Raw genomic sequence first — 24,945 nt, 5'->3', positions numbered from 1 at the left:
ACTTCAGAGTCATGCTTCAGGGACTAAATCCCTAGCACCAGGTGATGGGATGATTTGGGAGCTTGGACTTGGCGATACAGGGAGAGTAGGGCACCTTGGGCTAAGGAGGTTAATTGTACTGTTTTGTACTTTGTCTTTTTTTTTTTTTTTTTTTTTGCAACTCCAAGGAGGGATCCAAGTGAAGGTCTCCAGGCTTTGTTGGGCATTCCATGCATGGAACAGGACCATGTATGTGTTAAGTAACTCTACATAGTGGATGAGCTGACCACATTGAATGCAGATCACAGCAGAGACCGTTCAGAATTAAGAATGTGTGCTCTAGCATCTGAGGTCGGGCAGCAGTGCAGAACTTGGCAGAGAAGTAAAGGACGCTATAGCATAGAATCAGAAGAAAGCAGCCGCCAGCAGGTGTTGGCCAGCTCTGTGGAGTCCTCCGAGGATCTATAACCTGTGGGCAAGGAAGCAGTCTTCACATCTGGTATTTGAGTTTGAAGGTAATCCTGTGGTACTGGACTTCTTGTTTTTATTTGAAAAATAATTAAATCACTGTATTAAAAGTACTAAGAATAAAGAATAATTTACCAGTCTTGTGACAAGAAGGATTTTCAGTGGAAACATGAAAACAGAGCCAAATTGAGCCAATTGAGTAATGAATGGGGATTCCTGGGTGGGGATGAAATGTTAAACAATGTTTTTTTGTCATAAACCCCATTGAGGAGATGGTAAGAGGATTTTTTTCAAGAATGAAGCTACAAGGTTGTAAGAGCAACCAAATGTTCAGATTATAAAACTGGTGAACAAGATGCAGTGACCACCGCTGTAGTGGTGTCCCCTTTGGGCTGGCTAGCATATAGGACCTCAACCCAGTCCAAGGTTGTACAGTCAGAGCTGAAATGGTCACATTGTCTCCTGTTTTGAGACAGAGCCATGCTGAGATTTCAGACTCTGCACAATGATCTAAAGCAGTGTGATTGGTACTGCACAGCTCCCCATCCTCTGGGGTACGGTAACTCTGGGAAGAGGTGGAAGCAAGGTGAGCTGGATAAAGATTGTCAGACTTTATTTAAGATGCCAAGTATGGTGACACACATCTTTAATCCCAGCTTTCAGATTGTAGAGGCAGGTGGACTCTGAGTTTGAGGCATAGAGAGTTCTAGGCCAGCCAGGGCTACATAGTGAGATCATGTCTCAAATCTCTTCCCAACAAAAGTAAATAAATAAATATAGATAAGTAAATAGGCAGCTAGACACCATTGACTGTTGTTAGGCAAGAGCCCTTACCCTCATTGGCAAAACACCAAAGATGGATTTATTCATGTATCATCTTCGTGTGTGTGTGTGTGTGTGTGTGTGTGTGTGTGTGTGTGTGTGTGTGTGTGTGTGTGTGTGTAGTACTGAGGACTGAACCAGACTCTCCCAAATATTAAGCAAGTACTCTGCCATTGAGCTGTATAATACAATTCATTAGATTAGGAAAAAAATCTGAGACTGAATCTCTAAGCTACCCAGGCTAGCAATCCTGCGTCAGCCTCCCAAGTAGCTGAACTGAGGGGCACAGGCTTCAGGGCAGGTGCTGAGGATGCATTCTTCACAGATCATAAACAGAATTTGTGGATTTATAGGTACTAGGTACCACTTATGAATGTAGATGCTAAGTTACTTCTCCCAGAGCCCTCACTCATCCATCGGTGTGCCAGAATACTGATAACAAATGCTTCGTCTTCCTGCAGGAGTCTGGAAGATTTTCTCCAGGGAGCTTGACCTGCCTGAGTCCAGATCCAAGATTTGATGTTCCCTTGACTTAATGACCCAGTTGGGTCTTCTGCCGAGATTTTTACAGTGTTCACCAATGTTGTTCTTTTCTCTTCGGAATCTTTCCCAAGAGAGCTGCTCCCAAGGGTTCCTCTATGGACTTTCTATCTGGCTGTCAGAACTGTTTGTTCTTCTTCCACTCGTCTCTAGTGTTTGTTTGGGGCAATGAGATGCCTTTCGAAGACTGTGTGTTCTTCTCGAACGAACTAGGGTGTTTCTCATCTCAGGGGCGTGATAAGCAGTGCGGCTACTACAGGCAGGATTCCAGATGACCTCTCAGCTGTCTGTCACAATACTCACATTTTTTTGTTACTGTCTCAGTTTTATAACCTAAGCCAGTATTTCTTGTTGCATGATTTTTCTCCCTTTCTCAGTATATAGATGAAGACAAAGGCCACACTGTTTACTCACTAAGCATCTTCCTTCTCTGGTCAGAAAGCAGCAATAGCAGGTATATGGAAGTGGTGTTGGCTTGGAGTTGGCTGTGGATGGTTCATGCAGTGGGCTGAAGATGGAAAGCGATTGTTTTGTTTTGTATTTAATTTGTTCTTCTAGTCTAAAGTTAATACAGCCACATAAAAAGAGTTTAAAAATGGAGAAGAAAGAGAAATTCCTTAAGAGTTCAGGGCTCTCAGGGATCCTCTGCTTGTGTACCTTTATATTTGAAGGTATATTGCTTCTGCAGGCCCATGGACTTTGTGAGGCAAGTCACTGATATTTCCAACTCTGAAGAGAATGCATCCCATGCTGCTGCTGCTGCTGCTGCTGCTGCTGCTGCTGCTGCTGCTGCTGGTGGTGGTGGCGATTGTGATAATGGTAATGCTGCTGCTGCTGCTGCTGCTGCTAGAGGTGCTGCTGGAGGTGCTGCTGCTGGTGGTGGTGGTGGTGGTGGCGATTGTGATAATGGTGATGCTGCTGCTGCTGCTGCTGCTGCTGCTGGAGGTGCTGCTGGTGTTGGTGTTGGTGTTGTTGGTGGTGGTGGTAGTGGTGGCGATTGTGATAATGGTGATGCTGCTGTTGCTGCTGCTGCTGCTGCTGCTGCTGCTGGAGGTGCTGGTGTTGTTGTTGTTGTTGTTGTTGTTGGTGGTGGTGGTGGTGGTGGTGGCGATTGTGATAATGGTGATGCTGCCACTGCTGCTGCTGCTGCTGCTGCTGCTGCTGCTGCTGCTGGTGGTGGTGGCGATTGTGATAATGGTGATGCTGCTGCTGCTGCTGGAGGTGCTGGTGGTGGTGGTGGTGGTGGTGGTGGTAGTGGCGATTGTGAAAATGGTGATGCTGCTGCTGGAGGTGCTGGTGGTGGTGGTGGTGGTGGTGGTGGTGGCGATTGTGATAATGGTGATGCTGCTGCTGCTGGTGGTGTTGGTGGTCCTGCTCGCGGTGCTACTGCTGTGATGCTACTGCTTGATGGTTGGGTGGATCCGGCAACCATAGCCCACTGATAGGCAAAATCTTACCCAAAAAATACATGACAACATTTAGGAACACAGTAGCTTTGGAGAAAAGTAAGAATTTGGAGGAAGACAACAGCCCCAGTCTTTCTTGCTTGCTGAGCCTTCCAAGTAGTATGTCAGCTCAGAAGACTCAACCCTGCCATTTTCATAATTTTAAAACTTAAAGTTAAATGTAACTATATGATCATGTTCCATTAAGCCCTACCATTAATTTGCTGGTGTTTATTGTTATTATTTTTTATTTCTTGACTATGTTGTCCTTGTAAAATATAGTAAGTGGTTTCCAGCCTTTTAAGCCACAGACATTTGAGAAGTGGCCCTAGAACAGCTCCTGAAATCAACCATAGGGTGGTCAGCAAGAAAGATGTAGACTGACAGGATGATGCCTCTTCCTTGACCTTATTTCAGTGCTATGTGAAGCTCTGTTCTCATTCAGTTTCACTGGCATTCTTTTCTACTAGTTCTCATAATGTTTGTTTTATCTTCCATAAGCAATAAATTATCAAGTTGGTGGTCTTCACAATGACTATTCTTTGGGGGGTTGGTTCCTATCAGAGGAATGAGGAAAACTTTAATTTTTACTTGATGCTTTTTTTTGCATCTTCATTGGAGAAGGGACATTGCTTGTCCTTGGCAAGTGTCTTGTACACATATAATCAATAAATGCTTGTAGTTAAAAGAACATGTTGTGAAAAATGAGCCACTTTCCTGTGGTCTCAAAATGGAATAATGGAGTAGAAAAAGTATATTTAGAAAAGAGAAAATATTTGTGTTTAGGTAGGGAAATAGAAGATATATCTGAGAGCTAGGGATAAGAAAATAGTGTGTGTGTAACAGGGTTGAGGTCACAAAGGATAGGAGAGGACACTGGGATGTTGACTTGATGCCAGAGTATGTCTGACTTTTATCCTGAATCTGAGAGTTGAATCACAGAGGGTAATAAGTTAGGGTAAGAGCTCAGCACAGAGCTACAAGAGAGGAGAGGCAGAAAGATCAAAGGATAACTGATGGACTGAGGATGAGACAAGAGGAAGCATGAGTATAGGCCACACTGTCTTTTAGGGACGGATCCTGTCTTTCTGAGACCAATCTCACACACTTTCACACAGTAGAATGTTACTCCCGACAGTTTGGAACTTCAGACTGTGACCCTTTGGTAGCAGAAGCCTTTATTTCTACTGCTGTTGTCCTTCAGGAGGTCATTAGAGGGACAGCACGCTCAGCAATCTCTCAGCTTTGTTTATTTAGGCACAAAGTCATTGCCAGAGCTGAGATTCTTAGCAAATTCTTGTTCAAAATCCCTGTCAATCTATAACAACAATCTATGTGTCTGTATGGGGATTATTCAAACTGCTTTCACATAACAAAACCATGCATGCAGCCCAAGGGAATACTCACCTATGAAGTCTAACAACTAGAATTATTACCCAACCATTAGAATCTGAGGCCTAAGAGAATCCCATTGGTTTTGGCAAGTTTGCTTGGATGGTATTCATAAAATGAAAGCACTTCAGAATCAAAGGAACCAGAATCCTAGTTCCATTTTCCAGCATGCTAGATAAGAATTTTCTCCATAGTATCCTCAGTCAGTTGAGTTTTCTATTTCATTGAAACTTAATTGAACTTATGGACCCTTTGTTTTGTAGAGGTTTTCATCAAGTAGGGCATTATGAAGATGTACATTTACTGCAATTGTTGAAACAGGACTCCGTGTAAGGGTTCTATGTTGCTCTTTGATGAGAAAGGTTTGAAAGAACAGCTGAGAGAGAATGAATTCAAACCACTCCTAAGACTAAATAATTAATTGAGTTCAAGTCCTTGGCTTGGTATATATATATATATATATATATATATATATATATATACATATATATATATATATATATATAATCATTTGAAGAGTTTCAGCTCAGTGGCATATTCCATATGAATGAACAAGGTAACGGCCTGTCCAGGTCAGAGACAGAGAACAGGCTTTCAGATATCTCAGGGAGAGGTCAGAACAGAAACAAACATCCAAATCTCATTATAATCAGATCCTAGGCAATTAAAAATAATTACTCTCTTTCATAGTTGACCTTGTAGGCATATATAAGCTGGAATCTAGTCTAAATAAAACTAAATTAGAGAGTCACAATCTAACAGCTTAAAGAAAAATATAATCCAATCAACTATAGTGATTGGATAACCGAATTAAGTAGTTTGGAGAAGGATACTCAAAAGTTAAATGAATTTCTCATCTTCTGGAATGATACGCCCTTCTTTCTAAAATTCAGGCTTCTTTAGTGTGGGAAGGGTAGCAGGGACCCCTCAGTACAGTAGTGTGATTTCAGAGGAGTTCTATGCCATCAAGCCCCCACCCTTCAATTGCTGATGATACCTCTGTAAATTATAGCTCTTAGCCAATTCTCAGGGTAGAGTTCATCTTCTGCTTTAAAAGATTTTTCCCTTGGAATGTAATTTCTACTTGTTCAAGGCACTGTATTTCTTTATTTTTTTTTCTCTCTGATTCCTCTGCAGGGAATACAAACCTTTCTAGCAGCCCAATTAAATTCAAAACATTGGCCATAGGCAATTTTTGATAAAGTAAGTATAGGGGTTTTTGTTAGGAGAAAGGATTATGCTGTGTGCATTAGCATTAAGGCAGAAGAGTTTCTTTCAAAGGAACATCTAAACAAGGCAAGGCAGCGGACAAGCCTGCACTGGGCACCCAGGCAATGTGCACTTGATTTTTGGCTAATGCAACAGAGTAACAATTAAAGAACATTAAATGGGTAATATTCCAGGTTTGAGATCTGGTCCTATTTGGCAAAAATATATTTCTGTTTGAACATTTCTGTCAGGTTTAAAGTGATTTTGTTTAGGCAATTTCATCCATCTTTTTAATATTTATAAGTATATAGAGGCAGACACAGTTAACTCAAGTCAAAAGAATTTAATGACTTACTAGTGTACAGAATATTCAACTTTTAACTTAGGTGACTTGTTTTGCTCTTTCTGAATAAATTAACAGATTCCAGAGAGATATATCGGCATTTTCTTTAAAACAAACACATAGTAAAACAAGGAAAACAAGAACACTATCAAATGCTATCATAGTTCACTGCAGGAGAGAGTAGTAATCATCTTTTATAGAAATCTTTTCTTCAATACTGAGTAGCAGAGCAAATAACCAGATGTAATTCTGCCTGATTTATTAAAGCATTTGTTCAACACATAATTGAAGACCCAGAATGTGTATTGCATTGACCCAGACGCAATGAGCAGCACAGGGGACATTTTCACTGCAGTTGGAGAAATAAGACACACACGAAAAATTAAACCCAAAGCCAGATGAAGTGTGAAATGAGCCGCATCCTGATTCAGAAGAGGGCAAGATTAATAGAGACCGAGTGACCACGGATGACGTCATGAAAGGCACAAACTGCCAGTGTGACTATGCTAACTAGTGTGCACAGCAAGAGGCCAAGAAGAGACTCAGTGCAACTAAAGCAAGAGTCTGTATGAAGACAGAGGTAGAGATACAGTTTGAGAGAAACCCTCCAGCCTGTGAGTTCGATCATCTACTAGAGGGTGAGGAGATGTAAGCCAGAAAGGGAAGCTACTGAGCTATTGCATTATTTTTGAACATAATGCTTCGTGGTGATGGCTTTTTGCAGAGGGAATGGGATGACAATGAGCAGGCTGCTTTGGAGAAAGAAGAGAAATTTCAGAGGAAGGGATAATGGGGGACTAGAAAAGCCTTGGAGGGCTAGTCCTCCCGTCAGAGGATGGAGGTCATCACCATGGATGCTGTGGTAAGAAGTGACGGCTGTTTCTCTAGTGGTTACAGTCTAGGTGTTAGAAGCACCTTGGTGATAAGAACAGACACATTTAAATTGCCACAATACAATGAAAAGCTACCCAAGGGCTCATGTTTGTTAGGACTGTTTCAGGAGCTAGGATTCCTGCTCATGGTTCCCGCCAAGAAGGAATTCTTTCTGGCAGTGGGGGTTGAATAAGCCAGCTTTTCCCAAAGTATCTGTCTATGGGATCTTAACCCCCCAAACATGCTCCTAGGGGAAAAAGCACTCCAAAATTATGTTTGAAAACACCATGAACTATTTTACTTGAGGATCATACTACTGGTGGGCATGGCAAAGGCACATTGCAATCCCTCTTTGCACAGAACATTGAAATATTATCCCTCAGAACTAAGGTTCTGCTAAACAAAGGCTGAGCCAGAAAAACTTGTTTCTAACTGAAAAATAGCCTAGAGCTGTGGAATGTGGGGAAGGAGCTAATCCAAGCAACCATACAAGGAATCTAAGGCCAAGAAGGAATAGAAATTTACAAAGAATGAATTCAAAGTAAATGCTAGTCAAAAGAGATTGCAACTGTACATTCCCATATTTGTAAGGAGAGAGTCCAACACAGGCAGCCAGGAGCTGGGCTCAGCATTCCCTAAATCAAGAATGATATCAGTGGACTCTCTTTAACTATTACAGACTGTACTAGAGGAAAGGATTGTATCCAGAGTATCTTCTAGATTTAAATTTTTGGACCTGGAGAGAATGTTTACTTTTTCTTTTTTTCCAAGAATTTCAACTCCATCAAGAATGAAGAATGATCATAGACCTTTCTAGATCTGGCGGCTACCTCCAACTGAAGCAGATTCTGCGATAAGTCAGAAATCAGATCGCTTTCTTGATGATCTGAATCAATCTGCTTCCTATGTGCTTGGCAAATACTGACAGCCAGTGGAAATACCAAGTTGTTTTGTTGTTTTGTTTTGTTTTATTGTTGTTGTTGTTGTTGGCTTTGTTTACTCAGTGTATGAAGGTTAAATTTTGCACCCAATGACATATAACAGGGAAGTGACAGATTATATAAAAATTTATCATTTTCCAAATCAGTCCTAATCTTCTCAACTGATCTAATCTTCATGAAAGCCCTATGCATGAGAGTGTGTTTGTCTAATGTTTTCAACTTGTGAACACCACCATTATTAACAAGAAAAGCACAGGAGACATAGTGCTAAGTTTGTTCCTGGCACTGTCTTGTTTAGTCTCCATAGCAATCCTGTGCATGCACTGTCATTTCTATCATATAGCCAGGAGCGCAGATGAGAGGATAAGTTACTGGCACAGTGGGGAGGTACTAATTCTGTCTTTGTTGACTAGTCACAGTCATTTTAAAAATGACAGTCAACCCCCTTTGGGTGGCTCCAACTCTTGACCCTTGGTCTGGCTTAATGTTCTCACTGTGTGGTGCTATGCTTCAAGTTGCTAGACCCTACTTGAGCAATTTACATTCGATGTATTCTCTTACCTCGAAGCTGTAAGTTAAAGCAAGAGTGGACAACAAGCAAACTAGACTGGACCAAACTGGCTGTCATACATAATCAAGTAACACTTTTGTGATTGATTTTTTAAAGATCATGAGCTAGAAATATTTTCTTTACCTCTTATTTTATTTATTTATCTTTTTTTTTTACAGATTTAGAAAAGTCAGAAGATTTTGCATTGTAAGATGATGTAAAATTTAAATTTCAATGTACACAAAAAATGTTTTTTTTTTTTTGAGGACTATTTGATTCATGTACCTGCTTGTCTATGTCTGCTTTTACACTGCCACACTTGAGTTGAATAGCTGCAAAGGAGACTGAATGACTTCTAGTCCAGCTCTAAGAACAGCATATAGGCATTTTTCCATAGAAAGTAGTCAGAATACATGAATTACCCACAGCATGCAGGGGAGACAAAGACAGACTTAAATTTGGTTTAGTTCTGCATGAAGGAGCTGCATGGAGGTCTTTCCTGAGGTTGTCCCGTTTACTATGCTTTTGAGAAGCAACAGCAGCACCGTGCTTGCACTTCCATTGAGGACTTTCAGCGAACCAGTACATACAGAGCATAAAGCAAGCCACAGGAGCCATTTGCAAAATGGAATCCACTTGCATCAGTGCCCTTCTGGTCCTTCTGCCACTCACACCAGCATGGGCATATCAGAGGGTATGAGTGGCCATTGGTGATCACAGCACATAAGAGATATGAAAGGAAACTGCTACAAACTAGACAGAAAGGCCAGAGACAGACAGTTGTTTTCCACCATGTGAGTACTACCCCTTTTCCATGATGGTGGATCAATCCACTGGAGTCAGTGAAGGTCAACTAGTCAACCCAACCTTACCTGACATGGGCATCACTAAAGTCTTTACCCAAATCCAACACTGCACGATGCGTGAGGAACACCAGGCTGAGTCCACAATTTCACTTCCTTGGCAAAGCTCCACTTTACCCTAGGCCTATTAATATATGGAAAAAATGTTCTCTCCCAAGAATGTTCTTGTCATTCTCTCTCTCTCTCTCTCTCTCTCTCTCTCTCTCTCTCTCTCTCTCACACACACACACACACACACACACACACTTCAAGCAGTTATCCCACTCTATCTTTTCCTTCACAGCACACTTGTCAAGAAGACTGTTGGGTTACACTTAGCAGAGTCTGATTTAAGCTCTATGGGGAGGAAGACATTTTCTTCACATAATCCCCAGAGTTTCCAAACTCATCCCTAGTTGGGAAGGCTGGTAGCAGTTAATGCCAAGTCAGCATGTATTTGTCTTTTCGTTTCTATGCATTTTCCTATATTGTATATAAATAATTAGAGCTACAAAGAGTCAAGAGCATGGACTTTTTTCTGCTATTCTGTTTAAGATTCTCCCAATTTCTATAAAATCACAACAGGTCATGGTCATGCTTTTTCCTTGGCTATGAAGTGCTCTTGAGCAGGGACGTATTTTAGTCATTCATATGTTAGTGTAAGAAAAAAAGAAGCCATCTTGGGGCTCACTAAGTATCATGCACACATCTCTCCTCTCCTTTATTCCTTCCTTTTTTTATTCCCTACTCTTTTCCTCCCTTTTCTTGTTACCCAACTTTTTCTAGGCAGAATGGAAAAATCCATCTTCTTAAGAAGAAATTACTGTCACTAGACAGCCAGGCATGGGGGTGGGGCACATCTGGGAGTGTAGTGGAATGCTACTCAATAATTAAATGTATAGGAAATATTTACTTCATAACGTGGGCATCACTGTTGGAAACACAGAGTCACATGGGAGGCAATAGAAGAGACCCAGAGAGAGGTGAATCAGTGAAGAGAGGAAGGGATCTGTATCTATGGCACAGCCACCCAGACAAGCATTAAAACCACGTTCAAGGTAGAAAGCAGAGGCGCAGGGAGGGTATTCCTTAAAGGACTCAGGTGCAGATAACTTGCAGGAGTTCCGGGCACATTGGCCTTCCCTGTGTTTGGAGACCTCATACACTAGACTGGGTGTGTACACAGCACACTCTTCAGCATTGTCTGGAAGAACGGTCTCATCTGGGCAGTGTAGCCAAAATACAGAGCTGGTCAGTGTTTTCCCTTCTCTGCAACTGCCTCTGTACAGTAGCTGTTGAGTTGAGAGGTCAATGGAGAGTGCTAAATTCCACACATTCTCCTAAAAGGACAATCTGAGATTCCCAATCACAGCTAAGAGTGAAAAACTGGAGGTTGTTGGCCATCTGATTCCCACCTGCACTTCCTAAGGAAGTGTTACCGGAACAATCAAAGAGCCCATGTCTGGTGTGGCAGGAGAGAACTTTTTGAGAGGGCAGAACTCTGTGTCCTATGCTCTGGATCCCTTTCAACAGGTTGTGAGAGTTTGAAAAATTCTTTGGTGTGTGGCCACTAGATTCCAAATTGCAAAGAGAAGAGATAGGACGAGGTATGTCCCATTCTTGTCCAATTCTAGGAGAATGTATACTTCCTGTTTAAATAGTTAAGCAAAACCTAAAGTTGGCATCACTTTCCCCTCTGTGTTCTTTCTCCCTCTTAGTCATTCTTCCTGCATCACACTCTCTCCCCTCACCTCTGACTCCCTTTCCCCAATTAAGAAGAACCTCAGAACCCAGAACTATCTGTGCTGTTTGCAAAGCCACAGGTGCTCTCCTTGAGATCCAGTGTGTGCAGCTGGCTGAGGCCAGCATTTCAGGCTTCCAGGTGTAGGTCTCCTAAGTATTCTACTCTGCTTGTTTTCCCTTTTATTTTTCCTGCTTCTGTAGGGAGTGTGAATTTACCCCTAGCATAAATATGTCCTCCAAACTACCCCTCCCCCTTTCCCTAAGATTCAAGTTTCCACACTGGCCTTCCCTGACAAATGCCAATATAAACTCTCGCCAACTCGCCTTGGAAAGCCACAGGACAGAAGTGTCTGTCTGGGGGAGTGTGTTCTACTGTAGCCTTTGGTCAGGCCAGAAATATTTCAGCCCAGCAGATATCAGTCTAATAGGAAAATAATAATAGTACTCAATGCTCAAATGGGAACCACACAGCTGTCCCCGCGGTGATACTCACAGTTCAATGGCGTTCCGGGGGAGGTCGGTCGGAATCTCTGTCACCTTGCTGTCTTGGCAGAGAAAGACCCTATTAGAGCAATGACACAGCCAGTGATGACATCCAGATCCCGTGCCCAAGAATGCCAGCAAGGAGACCAGGAGCAAGGCCATCCTTATTTATCCATTCACCGACTTTCTTTCTGCATCAGCGTGAAAACTTCCACAGATTCCCCAGGCTCCTCCACACACTGTCCGGATAAGAGAGATCTGCTTGGAGAACGGGCAAAGTCACGTGACCCACCAAGAGATGCCTTTTTTTTTTAGTCGCTTCCAGGCAAGTAAAATTAATATGTGTCAATAGTGATTATATATATATTAATATGTGACTAATGTGTGTCAATAATCTTCTGCTTTATCCTTCAAGACCTATATTTTTTATTCCTTGACCCCCAAAATGACAGAAAAGAGAAACTTGGTGCATATTTGAAGATATCAGTCTATAGCAGCAGATTCACATTATTTTGCTGCACAGGGGTCCCTACTGGTCACTACTGTCTTCTCCTCAGTGACATAATTGACCCTCTCCCCAAGCACATCCACATGACACATCTCTAACGTACTGATGTGAAGGGAACAAAATTTACCTTTAGTATTTGGTGTTGCTGTTTTCCTGTGTCCCATCTGATATAAACCATACATCTAGGCTATAGTCATCCTGTGATTTAACAACATAAGCTAGTGTTAAACAGACTTGGGGAAGGTGGGTTAGCACTAGGTCTCTGTCGGTGGGAGGCACCTGTGATAGGGTTCTCTGTGGGGACAAGTCACTTGTGTGACCTCAAGCACGGGCTGCTTCTTTATCCACTAGCAATGCATAGTCTTTCTGGCATCTGTCTTTCCTTTCCAGACTCTGAGAACTGCCTTTCCTTCCTATTTTATGAGTTGGCATGAATAAATTTATCATGTCTTTACTTTTAATTTTAGAGGTTTCCTGTGAGTGACACTCTAGGTATTTGCAGTGGCATTTTTAAGCTTAGTAATAAAGGTTGAGGAATATTTAACAAAAGTGAAGGGGCTTTCTACCTTCAACCCAGAGTCTATGAAGACTAAAAGCTTGCACATGTCTAAGATCATGTCTACAACTTATTACCTGCCCAGACCGCCTTCAATACTATCTTTGCACACAGCAAACATCATCTCCTGAAAATAATGAAAATAGATACACACACACACACACACACACACACACACACACACACACTGTCCTTTTTACTTTCCCTTTCCTATCCAAGGAAAAATGACTTTTAATGAGTAAATTAAATCATTTCAAGGAAAACAAAGGCAAGCCATTCATTTGAGGATGGTGGATGTGATCTGGCTTCCAATTGATTGACTCTAATTTTGGGATAGAAAGGTGTGTCCCTATTAAATATGAACCCTATACTATTAGTAATTTGGCTGAAAAGAACAGTTAAAGGAATTCGCTCAATAACTCATCCAACTAATTAGTATGTTTCAGGTGTAGAACTCAGTTTAGTCAATTAAGTCAGTTTTATCTTAAAGTATGTCTGAATAACTTCAATGACAAGAAACTCTATTTGCTACACCTCACATATCCAACTGACGTAGGTTTTTAAAGATGTCCAGTTATGGCTAAATCAGTCTCTGTAAAATGAACTGAAATATTTTTTTGAAATTAAGATTTGATTTTAAACTTTATAGCTGCAACATATCAATAATATGTCATACAAATAATTTATTAAGCATGATAATAAGTAGCGTGTAGTAAAGACACACGAGGTAACAAATTCTACTGCATTTAGTTGATGGAACCTTTCTTGTCAGTTCTTCATAACATAATACACAGAGGTGCCATTAATCTGAATTTTGTGTTTGCCATTTATTTTATTTATAAAAGTTAATGTTGTCACTAAAATCTGTCATTTAACTTTTGCTGTTTGGGGATTTATAGGAACTCTGTGAGTAGTTTTTGTGCTATGGGACACTTTATACTGATTTGACATTCCAGGTCAGCTGTGTAGTTAGGTTTCAGGTCAGAAAATAGACTCTTGTGTTTGTTGCTTTTTTTTTCTAAAGAGTTTCTTAATTTTTTCTCTATAATATTTAACCTTCGTTTTATTTGGTTGCAATAATTGTGCAGGATGTGAGTCAGAGACTCAGCTTCAGTTTTTATTTACTAGCATAATAATATTTAATGGCATAGTGTTTCATCACACAAGTCAGCAATAATGCTAGCGATGTTTATTGACTAGATTATTTTCTAATAGATGAAGCTGTCTTTATATCTCATGTGATTTTTGTGTGAGGTTGTGTTTAAGCTTTTGATATTCCCTTGTCCTGGTTCTTTTATATGGATAAAATTAGCTATAATGTCTTCATTTTTGAAAATTTAAGTAAACTTTAATAAAGCCCTAAAAATATTTCTTACTTAGTTTCTGCAAAGGAATTTGGCCAAATTTTATGTTTATGAGTTTTAGATTTATTTGACTTTATAAAATTTTATTAGAAATTAAGTTGACTGGCAGTTTTACAACATTATGGACCTTCCTAATGTTCTTAAAGAATTTCTTTAACATTATTTCCATATACTATTATTCTGTTACTTATAAATATCTTAAAATTTTTCTAAATAGTGTATATGTTGTATACTATTGCTATACCAATACTTAGGTAATGTTTCATGTTTATCTGTCTTAAAAAACACCAAAACCACATAATGAACATCAGAAAAAGAAGTAAAAGACCAATAAAAGTAAATAAATAAATAGATAAATAAATAAACCAAACCAAAACAAACACTCCAGCATGGGGTTCTTTTTTGTTAACTAGCTTCTCCTGCGCATGGCATCTTTCCTGGGTGTGACTGATATACAGGGTGACACTTGGCTGCAGAAGACTGAGTTTTCCTTTGCCTGTGAGCGTCAGTGGTAAATACCAGGATGCTTTTGTTGCTGTAGCTCTGTAATACAACATGAAATCTGTGCTGGTGATAACCCCAGCACTTGTTTTATTATTCAGGATTATTTTAACTATCCTGTTTTTTGTGTTTCCATATGAAGCTGAAGATTGATTTTTAATGTTAAAATGTTGATGGGAATTACACTGAACCTGTAGATTGCTGTTGGTAGGATGAGCATTTTCATAATATGAATCCTACAGACCTACGAGCATGGGGGAATCTTTCTATCTTCTGGGTGTGTTTTCAATTCCTTTCTTCAATGCCTTTAAGTTTTGTTGAACAACTCTTTCATTTTCTTGGCTAGAGTTTACAACAGGACCTTTTCCAGGCTGTTATGAAGGTGCTGTTACTTTGATTTCTCTCTACATAATTGCCATTTGAAGGTAGGAAGGCTACCACTTTTGTGTGTTAATTTTGTGTCCTGCTACTTTGCTGAGATGGTGTATAAGTGGCAGGAGTTTCTTTGTGGAATCTTTGGATCTTTTATTTATAAAATCGTATCATCCGTACTTCATCAGAGGAACATCTGGGTTGTTTCCAGTGTCTGGCTATTCTGGATAAGGCTGCTGTAAACATAGTAGAGCATGTGCCTTGTAGTATGGTAGAACGTCTTTTTGGTTATATGCCCTGGAGTGGGAAAGCTGGGTCTTCAAGTAGAACTATTTCCAATTCTCTGAGGAATTGCCAGATTGACTTCCAGAATCATAGTACCGGTTTGCAATCCTATAAGCAATGGAATACTGTTCCTCTTTCTCTACTTCTTCGACAGCATCTTCTTTCACTTGAGGTTTTGATCATAGCTGTTCTGATTGGTGTAAGATGTTGTTTTGATTTGCGTTTATCTGATGACTAAGGATATTGGACATTTCTTTAAATCCTTGTCACCCATTTGAAAGTCCTCTGTTGAGAATTCTGTTTAGCTGTGTACCCCACTTTTTAACTGGTTTATTTGTTTATTTTTTTGGAGTCTAACTTCATGAGTTCTTTATGTATTTTGGATATTAGCCCTTTATTGGATGTAGGGTTAATGAAGATCTTTTCCCAATCTGTAGGTTGCTATTTTGTCCTATTGATGGTGTCTTATGCCTTATAGAAGCTTTGCAGTTTCATAGGTCCCATTTGTCAATTGTTGATCTTAGAGCCTGAGTCATTCATGCTCTGTTCAGAAAATTTTCCTAGAAAGTATCATACTGAGAGAGGTAACCCAGACTCAAAACCAATGGTATGTACTCACTGATAAGTGGATATTAATCAAAAAGTACAAAATATCCATGATACAACTCACAGACTATATGAAGTTTAACAAGAAGGAAGGCTCAAGTGGATGTTTCAATTCCACTTAGAAAGGGGAACAAAATAATCACCAGAGGCAGAGGAAGGGAGGGACATGGGAGGGAGAGAGGGTGCTGGAAGGAAAAGGAGAGTAGGATCAGGTATGTGGAAGACAGGAGAGACGCCTATAGGACCAGGAGAATGAATAGAAATATGCAGCTGTGGGGGGCAGTGCAGGGAGGTATTGGTTTCCTAATTTGTTCTCAATTGTGTAAGTAAAAGAGACAGATGCCACCCACTGGGTGAAGGGAAAAGGAGAAAGAGAAAGGGACAAGAGGGAGTGGAGCAGAGGAAGCATCCAACAGGTCTTGGGGCACGTATAGTTTGTAACCTCCTTCAGGAGTGAGGCCAACAAGGATGGGGCAGGATATTCTTCACCCACCAGAGTTATCTGGCTAGTTTTAAAATACTAAGGCTGCCTGGTGTTTTCTATCTGAGGCAACTAAGGTGGGCAGGAGAAAGGGCACAGTTGGGGTGGTTGTTGGCAGCTTGGCAGAGCTAGCTGCAAGAGGTTGAGGGAATTCAAAGATTTTAAGAAAGAGCTACCATGTTTTAAAAATTATATGCAACACGGCAGGGGTCAGGGAAATATCTAAAATGTCCCAGAGACCTAAGATGTGAGAGACTCCCAGAACTTAATGAGAATGACCTAAGCTGAAATACCCAGCAGTGAGGAGATGGAGCCTGAAGAGACCCAGGGCCCCCAGTGGAGGGATTGGACCATCCACCCATCTTCAAAATTTTCTACCCAGAATTGCTCCTGTCTTAAGGAAATGCAGGGACAAAAAAGAGCAGAGACAGAAAGAAAGGCCAAGCAGTAACTGACCCAACTTGGGATCTATCCCATGGACAGACACCAAATCCTTACACTATTAAAGATGCTATGTTGTGCTTGCAGACAAGAGCCTAGCATAGTGGTCCTTTGAGAGGTTCTACCAGCAGCTGACTGAGACAGATGCAGATAATTACAGCCAACCATTGTACTGAGGTCTGAGACCCCTATGGAGGAGTTGGGGAAGGATTGAAGGAGCTGGAGAATATGGCAACCCCATAGGAAGAACAACAGTCTCAACTAACCTAGCCCCTCAGAGCTCCAAGAGACTAAGCCACCAATCAAAGGGCATACATGGGCTGGTCCTTGGCTCCTGGGATGTATATAGCAGAGGACTGCCTTGTCTGGCTTTAGTGGGAAAGGACACACCTAATCCTTTAAAGACTTGATGCCCCAGGGAACAGGGATATTGGAGGGAGGTAAAGTGGGGGTGTGTGAGTACATGGGGGTTGGGTGACTCAGGGGTTGGGGAAGTACCCTCTCAGAGGCAAAGGGAAGAGAGGATGGGGTAAAGAACTCAAAGATGGAGGACCAGGAATAGTGGCAACATTTGGAATGTAAATAAATTAAGTAACTTAAAAAGTTGTATCATTTGAAAATAAAGATACTTAGACTTCTTCCTTTACAATTTCTATTTCCTTGATTATCTTCAGTTGTATTATTTGTCTAGCTAATCCTTCAAGTATTATGTCAAATAGATATGAAGACAATGGACAACTTTGTCTTGTTCCTGATTTTAGTGAAATTTCTTGGGTCAATTTGCTTGGAATACATTTTTCTATCCTTTGCCTCTATCTAACCCCCCCCCCCAACACTGCTTCTACGAGGATGTTCCACCACCCATCCATGCACCCCTTCCTGCCACCCAACCCCGTTATTTCCCTCCAGTGGGTTTCCAGTCTTGGCAGGACCAAAGGCTTCTGGTCCCATTGGTGCCCAACAAGGCCATCATCTGCTACATATACAGCTGTAGCCATGGGTCTGTCGTACTCTTTGGGTAGTACTTTAATGCCTAGGAGCTCTGGTTGGTTGGTATTGTCGTTTTATGGGGTTGCAAACTCTTTAAATTCCTTTAATCCTTTCTCTAACTCTCAGCTCAATGGTTGACCAGGAACATTGGCCTCTATAATTGTCAGGCTCTGGCACTGTACACTCTCAGGAGACAGCTATATCAGGCTCCTGTCAGCATGCACTTCTTGGCATCAGCAATGTTGTCTGGGTTTGGTGGCTGTATGTATATGGGCTGGGTCCCAAGGTAGGGCAGTCTTTGAATGGCCATTCCTGCAGTCTATACTCTAAACTTTGTCTCCATATCTCTTCCTATGAATATTTTTCCCCCTTCTAACAAGGACTGAAGCATCCACACTTTAGTCATCCTTCTTATTGAGATTCATGTGGTCTGTGGATTGTATCTTGGGTAATTCGAGCTTTTGGGCTAATATCCACTTATCAGTGAGTACATATCATGTGTGTTTTTTTGTGATTGGTTTACCTTTCTCAGGATGAAATTTTCTAGTTCCATTCATTTGCCTAAGAATTTCATGAAGTGAATTTTTTGGGGGGGTTCTTTTTTTCAGAACTGGGGACCGAACTCAGGGCCTTGGGCTTCCTAGGCAAGTGCTCTACCACTGAGCTAAATCCCCAACCCCAAGTGAATTGTTTTTAATAGCTGAGTAGCACTCCACTGTGTAGGTGTACCACATTTTCTGCATCCATTCCTCTGTTGAAAGGCATTTGGATTCTTTCCAGCTTCTGGCTATTATAAATAAGGCTGGTATGAACATAGTGGAGCATGTGTCCTTGCTATATATTGGAATATCTCTTGGATATATGCCTAGGAATGGTATAGCTTGGTCCTCAGGTAGTACTATGTCTAATTTTCTGAGGAACCTCCAGACTGATTTCCAGAGTGGTTGTACCACTTTGCAATCCCACCCAAAATGGAGGAGTGTTCCTCTTTCTCCATATCCTTGCCAGCTTCTGTTTTCACCTGAGTTTTTGATCTTAGCCATGCTGACTGGCGTGAGATAGAATTTCAGGGTTATTTTGATTTGCATTTTCCTGATGACTAAGGATGTTGAACATTTCTTTAGGTTCTTCTCAGTCATTCAATACTCCTCAGCTGAGAATTCTTTGTTTAGCTCTGTACACCATTTTTATAAGATTTTTTTGGTTCTCTGGACTCTAGCTTCTTAAATTCTTTATTAGCCCTCTGTCAGATGTAGGGTTGGTAAAGATCTTTTCCCAATCTGTTGGTGGCCGTTTTGTCCTAAAAACAATGTCCTTTACCATACAGAAGCTTTTCAATTTTATGAGGTCCCATTTTCGATTCTTAATCGCAGAGCATAAGCTATTGCTATTCTGTTCAAGAAAATTTCCCCATTGCACACGTGTTTGAAGCTCTTCTCCACTTTTTCTTCTAGTTTCCATGTATCTGGTTTTATGTGGAGGTCCTTGATCTACTTGGACTTGAGCTTTGTACACAAGGTGTTAAGAATGGATCAATATGTACTCTTCTACATGCTGACCACCAGATGAACTAGCACCATTCATTGAATATGCTTTTCCCCCCCATTGGATGGTTTTATTTCCTTTGTCAAAGGTCAAGTGACCATAGGTATGTGGATTAATTTCTGGGTCTTAAATTCTATTACATTGATGTACCTGCCTGTCTCTGTACGAATACTTACTATCACTATTGCTCTGTAATATAGCTTGAGGTCAGGGATGATAATTTCCTTCAGAAGTTCTATTATTGTTGAGGATAGTTTTTGCTATACTGGGTTTTTTGTTACAACAAATGAATTTGCAAATTTCTCTTTATAACTTTATGAAGAACGAGTTGGAATTTTGGTGCAGATTGCATTGAATCAGTAGATTGCTTTTGGCAACATGGCCATTTTTATAATATTTATTCTGCCAACCTATGGTCATGGAAAAATCTTTCCATCTGAGATCTACAATTTCTTTCTTCAGAGACTTGAAGTTCTTCTAGTCATACAGATATTTTACTTGCTTGGTATAGAGTTTTGTTATTTGTGACTATTGTGAAGGGTTCTATTTCCCACATTTCTTCCTCAGCCTGTTTAATCTTTTGAGTAGAGGAAGACTACTGATTTGTTTGAGTTAATTTTATATCCAGCCACTTTGCTAAAGTTGTTTATCAGGCTTAGGAGTTCTCTGGTAGACTTTTGGGGACACTTAAGTATAGTATTGAGTCATCTGAAAATTTTGATGTTTTGACTTCTTCCTCTCCAATTTGTATCCTTTTGATCTCCTTTTCTTTTCTGATTGCTCTGGCTAGGACTTTGAGTACTATATTGAATAGGTAGGGGGAGAGTGGGAAGCCTTGTCTAGTCCCTGATTTTAGTAGGGTTGCTACACGTTTCTCTCCATTCAGTTTAAAGTTAGCTACTGGTTTGCTGTATATTGCTTTTACTATGTTTAGGATGGGCCTTGAATTCCTGATCTTTCCAAGACTTTTAACATGAAGGGGTGTTGAATTTTGTCAAATGCTTTCTCAGCTTCTAATGAGATGATCATGTATGTTTTTTTCCCTTTGAGTTGTTTTATATAGTGGCTTATGTTGATAGATTTCAGAATATTGAACAATCCCTGCATCCCTGGAATGAAGCTTACTTGATCATGATGGTTGATTGGTTCGATGTGTTCTTGGATTTGGATTGCAAGAATTTTATTGAGTATTTTTGTATGATATTCATAAGGGAAATTGGTCTGAAGTTCTCTTACTTTGTTGGGTCTTTGTGTGGTTTAAGTACATGTGTAATTCTGCCTTCATAGAAGAAATTGGGTAGTGTTTCTTCTGTTTCTACTTTGTGGAAAAGTTTGGGCAGTATTGGTATTAGGTCTTCTATGAAGGTCTAATAGAATTCTACACTAAACCCATCTGGTCCTGGACTTTTTTTGGTTGGGAGATTTTTAAATAACTGATTCTATTTCTTGAGGAGTTATGGGACTATTTAGATGGTTTATTTAATCCTGCTTTAACTTTGGTACCTGGTATCTGTCTAGAAAATTGTCCATTTCCTCCAGATTTTCCAGTTTTGTTGAATTTAGACTTTGTAGTAGGATCTGATGATTTTTTTTAAAAATTTACTCAGATTCTGTTGTTATGATTCCTTTTCTTTTGTGAGTTTGTTAGTTTGGATATATTCTCTGTGCCCTCTGGTTAGTCTGGCTAAGGGTTTAATCTAGCTTCTTGATTTTCTCAAGGAGCCAGCTCCTGGTTTTGTTGATTCTTGTATAGTTCTTTTTGTTTCTACTTGGTTAATTTCAGCCCTGAGTTTGATTATTTCCTGCTCTCTACTCCTCTTGGATGTATTTGCTTCTTTTTGTTCTAGAGCTTTTAGGTGTGCTGTGAAGCTGCTAATGTATGATCTCTCCTGTTTCTTCTTGGAGGCACTCAGAGCTATGAGCACTCTTAGCACTGCTTTCATTGTGTATGTTGTGTATGGGTATTGGTATGTTGTGCCTTCCTTTTCACTAAATTCTAAAAAGTTTTTAATTTCTTACTTGATTTCTTCCTTGACCAGGTTATCATCGAGTAGAGCATTGTTCAGCCTCCATGTGTATGTGGACTTTCTGTTGTTTCTGTTGTTATTGAAGACCAGCCTTAGTCTGTGGTGATCTGATAGGATACATGGGATTATTCAATCATCTTGTATTTGTTGAGACCTGTTTTGTGGGCAATTATATGGTCAATTTTGGAGAAGGTACCCTGAGGTGCTGAGAAGAAGGTATATTCTTTTGTTTTGGGATGTAATTTTTTTACAGATATTTGTTAAATTCGTTTGGTTCATAACTTTTGTTAGGTTCACTGTATCTCTGTTTAGTTTCCGTTTCCATGATCTGTCCACTGCTGAGAGTGGGGTTTTCAAGTCTCCCACTATTATTGTGTGAGGTGCAAAATATGCTTTGAACTTTATTAAGGTTTCTTTTATGAATGTAGGTGCCCTTGGATTTGGGGCATAGATATTCAGGATTTAGAGTAGATTTTGGTGATTATTCCTTTGAAGAATATGAAATATCCTTCCTTATCTTCTTTGATAACTTTTGGTTGAAAGTTTTATTCAATATTAGAGTGGCTACTCCAGCTTGTTTCTTGGGACCATTTACTTGGAAAATTGTTTTCCAGCCTTTTACTCTGAGGCAGAATCTGTCATTGTCATTGAAGTATGTTTCCTGTATGCAGCAAAATGCTGACTCCTCTTTATATATCCAGTCTGATAGTCTATATTTTTAACGGTGAATTGAGTTCATATTAAGGAATAGTGGTTGTTGTTTCTTGTTATTTTTGTTGTTGGAGGTGGAATTATGTTTGTGTGGTTTCCCTCCTTGAACTGGAGATTTCCATGTATTATCCTTTGTAGGGCTGAATTTATGGAAAGATATTGTGTAAATTTGATTTTGTCATGGAATATCTTGGTTTCTCCATCTATGTTAATTGAGTTTTGCTGAATATAGTAGCCTGGGCTGGCATTTGTGTTCTCTAAGGGTCTGTGTAACATCTTCCCAGGATCTTCTGTCTTTCATAGTCTCTGGTGAGAAGTCTGGTATAATTTTGATAGGTCTGACTTTATATGTTACTTGACTTTTGTCCCTTACTGCTTTTAATATTCTTTATTTGTTTTGTGCATTTTGTGTTTTGACTATTATGTGAAGGGAGGAATTTCTTTTCTGGTCTATTCTGTTTGGAGTTCTGTAGGCTTCTTGTATGTTTATGGACATCTCTTTCTTTAGGTTAGGGAAGTTTTCTTCTATAATTTTGTTTAAGATATTTACTGGCCCTTTAAGTTGGGAATCTTTGCTTTCTTCTATACCTATTATCCTTAGGTTTTAATATTCTCATTGTTTCTTAGATTTCCTGGATGTTTTGGGTTAGGAGCTTTTTGTGTTTTACATTTTCTTTGATGGTTGTGTCAGTATTTTCTATTTATCTTCTGTCCCTGAGATTCTCTCTTCTATCTTTTGTATTCTGTTTGTGATACTTGTGTCTATGACTCCTAATCTCTTTCCTAGGTTTTCTATCTCCAGGGTTTTCTCCCTTTGTAACTTCTTTACTATTTCTATTTCCATTTTTAGATCCTGGATGGTTTTGTTCAATTCTTTCACTTGTTTGTTTGTGTTTTCCTGTAGTTCTTTAAGAGATTTTTTTTATTTCCTTTTTAAGGGCTTCTACTTGTTTACTTGTGTTGACCTGTATTTCGTTAAGTGAGTTATTTATATCTTTCTAAAAGTCCTCTATCATCATCAGGAGATGTGATTTGAAATGCAAATCTTGATTTTCTGGTGTGTTGGATTATCCAGTATTTGCTTTGTTAGGAGAACTGGGCTCTAAGAATGCCAAGTTGTCTTGGTTTCTTTTGCTTAGGTTCCTCTGCTTGCCTCTAGCCATCTGGTTATCTTTGATGTTAGCTGTTCTTGCTGTCTTTGACAGTGGCTTGACCCTCCTGTCAGCCTGTGTGTCAGCACTCCTGGAGACCAACTTTCTCCCATTGGGACTAGGTATAGAGAGCCAAGTCATAGGTTCAGTTCAGGGTGCAAGTGGGAAACCAGAAATATCTTGTTCAAGACTGTTCCTCGGTTCCTGTGTCCAGAGGACTCAAGGCAGCTTCCTCTTGAGCCAGAAATGTGAACAGAAGTGGTGGTCTCCCTTTGCTCTCAGGATTGTCTGCACTTCTGAGAGTCCATCTTTCTCCCCCATGACATCTGGGTAAACCAAGCTGTGGGACTGGGTCAGCTCAGGGCACAGGCGGAAACCGGAAGAATCTGGTTGTTTGTGATTTCAACATTTTATTTCTAGTTTTATTTCAGTTTGTGTTTGTGTCATGTTATATTTCTTTGTTAAATTCTACTTTCAGCCCCGGCCTGTCGGGGTTCAGCTGAGACCTAGGATGGGGCAAAAGAATGGGGGACAAGAAGCACGAAGGAGAGCAAGTCTATGGTCTGGTCAAGCTCTCAAACTTTAATTAAAAACAGCGGCTTATAAAGACAAGTAGGCAGGAAGGTTACCTAGGACTCAGGACCGGCCCATCACTGCCACCACCCTCCCTATGACCCGAAACCATAAATTGCAGATATATTGATAAGAACGGATAACTGGCTAGGTTTCTCAGAGGGTGTAAGTGGGCTTGACATTCCTCAAACATTCCTGAGACAGAGGCTGTGTAAGGGGCTTGGCTCCTAGCAACTTTTCTTTTCTTGAATTGTTTTCATTATTTTGTTCATGTGTGCTTTTACAGTCTTCATTTCGACCTTTGCCTACATGCTTTTAAGGTTCTTGAACATACAATTTCTACTTTGTAGTCCTTTTCTTGGGCTTCACTTCAATTGCTGTTCTCAGAGCCTATTGCAGTAGGGTTTCTGACTTCTGGAAGAGGTGTTCTTACTGTGTGTGTTTATATTTTTTTGTATTGAGCTCTAGCATCATGAGTTATGATGTTTAAAGTCTTTCTTGGATATCTATTTTCATCTTTGTTGGCTTAATGTTTCATTACTGTTACTGGTGTCCTCTAACTATTACTAGTCACTATTACCCAGTCCAGATCTCATGCAGGTGGTGGCTATCGGGTCCCTGGTAGAGAGTACTTCTTCAAATCAGCCAGTGACATAATCAGAGGAGAGAGGCACAGAGGAAAGGCTGAGGGAGTTAGGGCTGGGGTAGAGTTAGCAGTGCCCTGGGTTCACACAAGGACACAAAATTCTCATGGATGATGTTTGGTCAGGGGAGGGCACTATAGTCAGAGGCAGCAGCATGGTGATTTCATTCTTTTGTAAAATGAACTTATTCCTCTGTATTTTTTTTTAGCATGACTCCAGCCAGTTCTAAGGCTGAGGCAGATCTACTTCTTCCTAGTCTGCTTTTATACCATTTAATTACACGCAAGTAATAAGGTCAGTGCTCGGTTAAGGAATGGACAGGACAATAAACACAAATAGTCAAGGAACAAGCAAGACAGTAAACAAAGTCCTGTGTTCACTGTTTCTAAGGACTTATTAGGATGACCAAGTCTACTTCCCTGTCCTAGCCCAAAGTCATATTCTTAACCGGAAGTCAACTTCTTTGTTCTAGCCTAAAATCAGATTCCTCTCCAAGCTTACTGCCCTGTCCTAGTTCAATGTCAAATTCTTGCCTGGAGCTGCCTCAAAAAACCACATAA

General features: G+C 40.2%; 1 protein-coding gene and 1 long non-coding RNA gene across 2 annotated transcripts in view; one reads left to right on the top strand and one right to left on the bottom strand.

Annotated features, from left to right (window-relative positions):
* Window positions 1–11,862, bottom strand: part of Fshr (follicle stimulating hormone receptor) — a 209,196-nt gene extending 197,334 nt beyond the window's left edge. The window contains 1 exon segment of the mRNA NM_199237.2: window positions 11,641–11,862. Coding sequence (NP_954707.1) covers window positions 11,641–11,792 — 152 coding nt within the window. The 5' untranslated portion in view covers window positions 11,793–11,862.
* The window catches only part of LOC148005028 (uncharacterized), a 99,470-nt gene continuing 86,020 nt past the window's right edge, over window positions 11,496–24,945 (top strand). Inside the window, exon 1 of the long non-coding RNA XR_015622198.1 lies at window positions 11,496–11,955. This is a non-coding gene — a long non-coding RNA (uncharacterized LOC148005028). The remainder of the gene's footprint in view (window positions 11,956–24,945) is intronic.

This window comes from Rattus norvegicus, chromosome 6, assembly GCF_021556685.1.
Source record: "Rattus norvegicus strain SHRSP/BbbUtx chromosome 6, alternate assembly SHRSP_T2T, whole genome shotgun sequence".
NCBI classification, from domain to species: Eukaryota; Metazoa; Chordata; class Mammalia; order Rodentia; family Muridae; genus Rattus; species Rattus norvegicus.
This window is presented reverse-complemented; position numbering and strand designations above follow the sequence as displayed.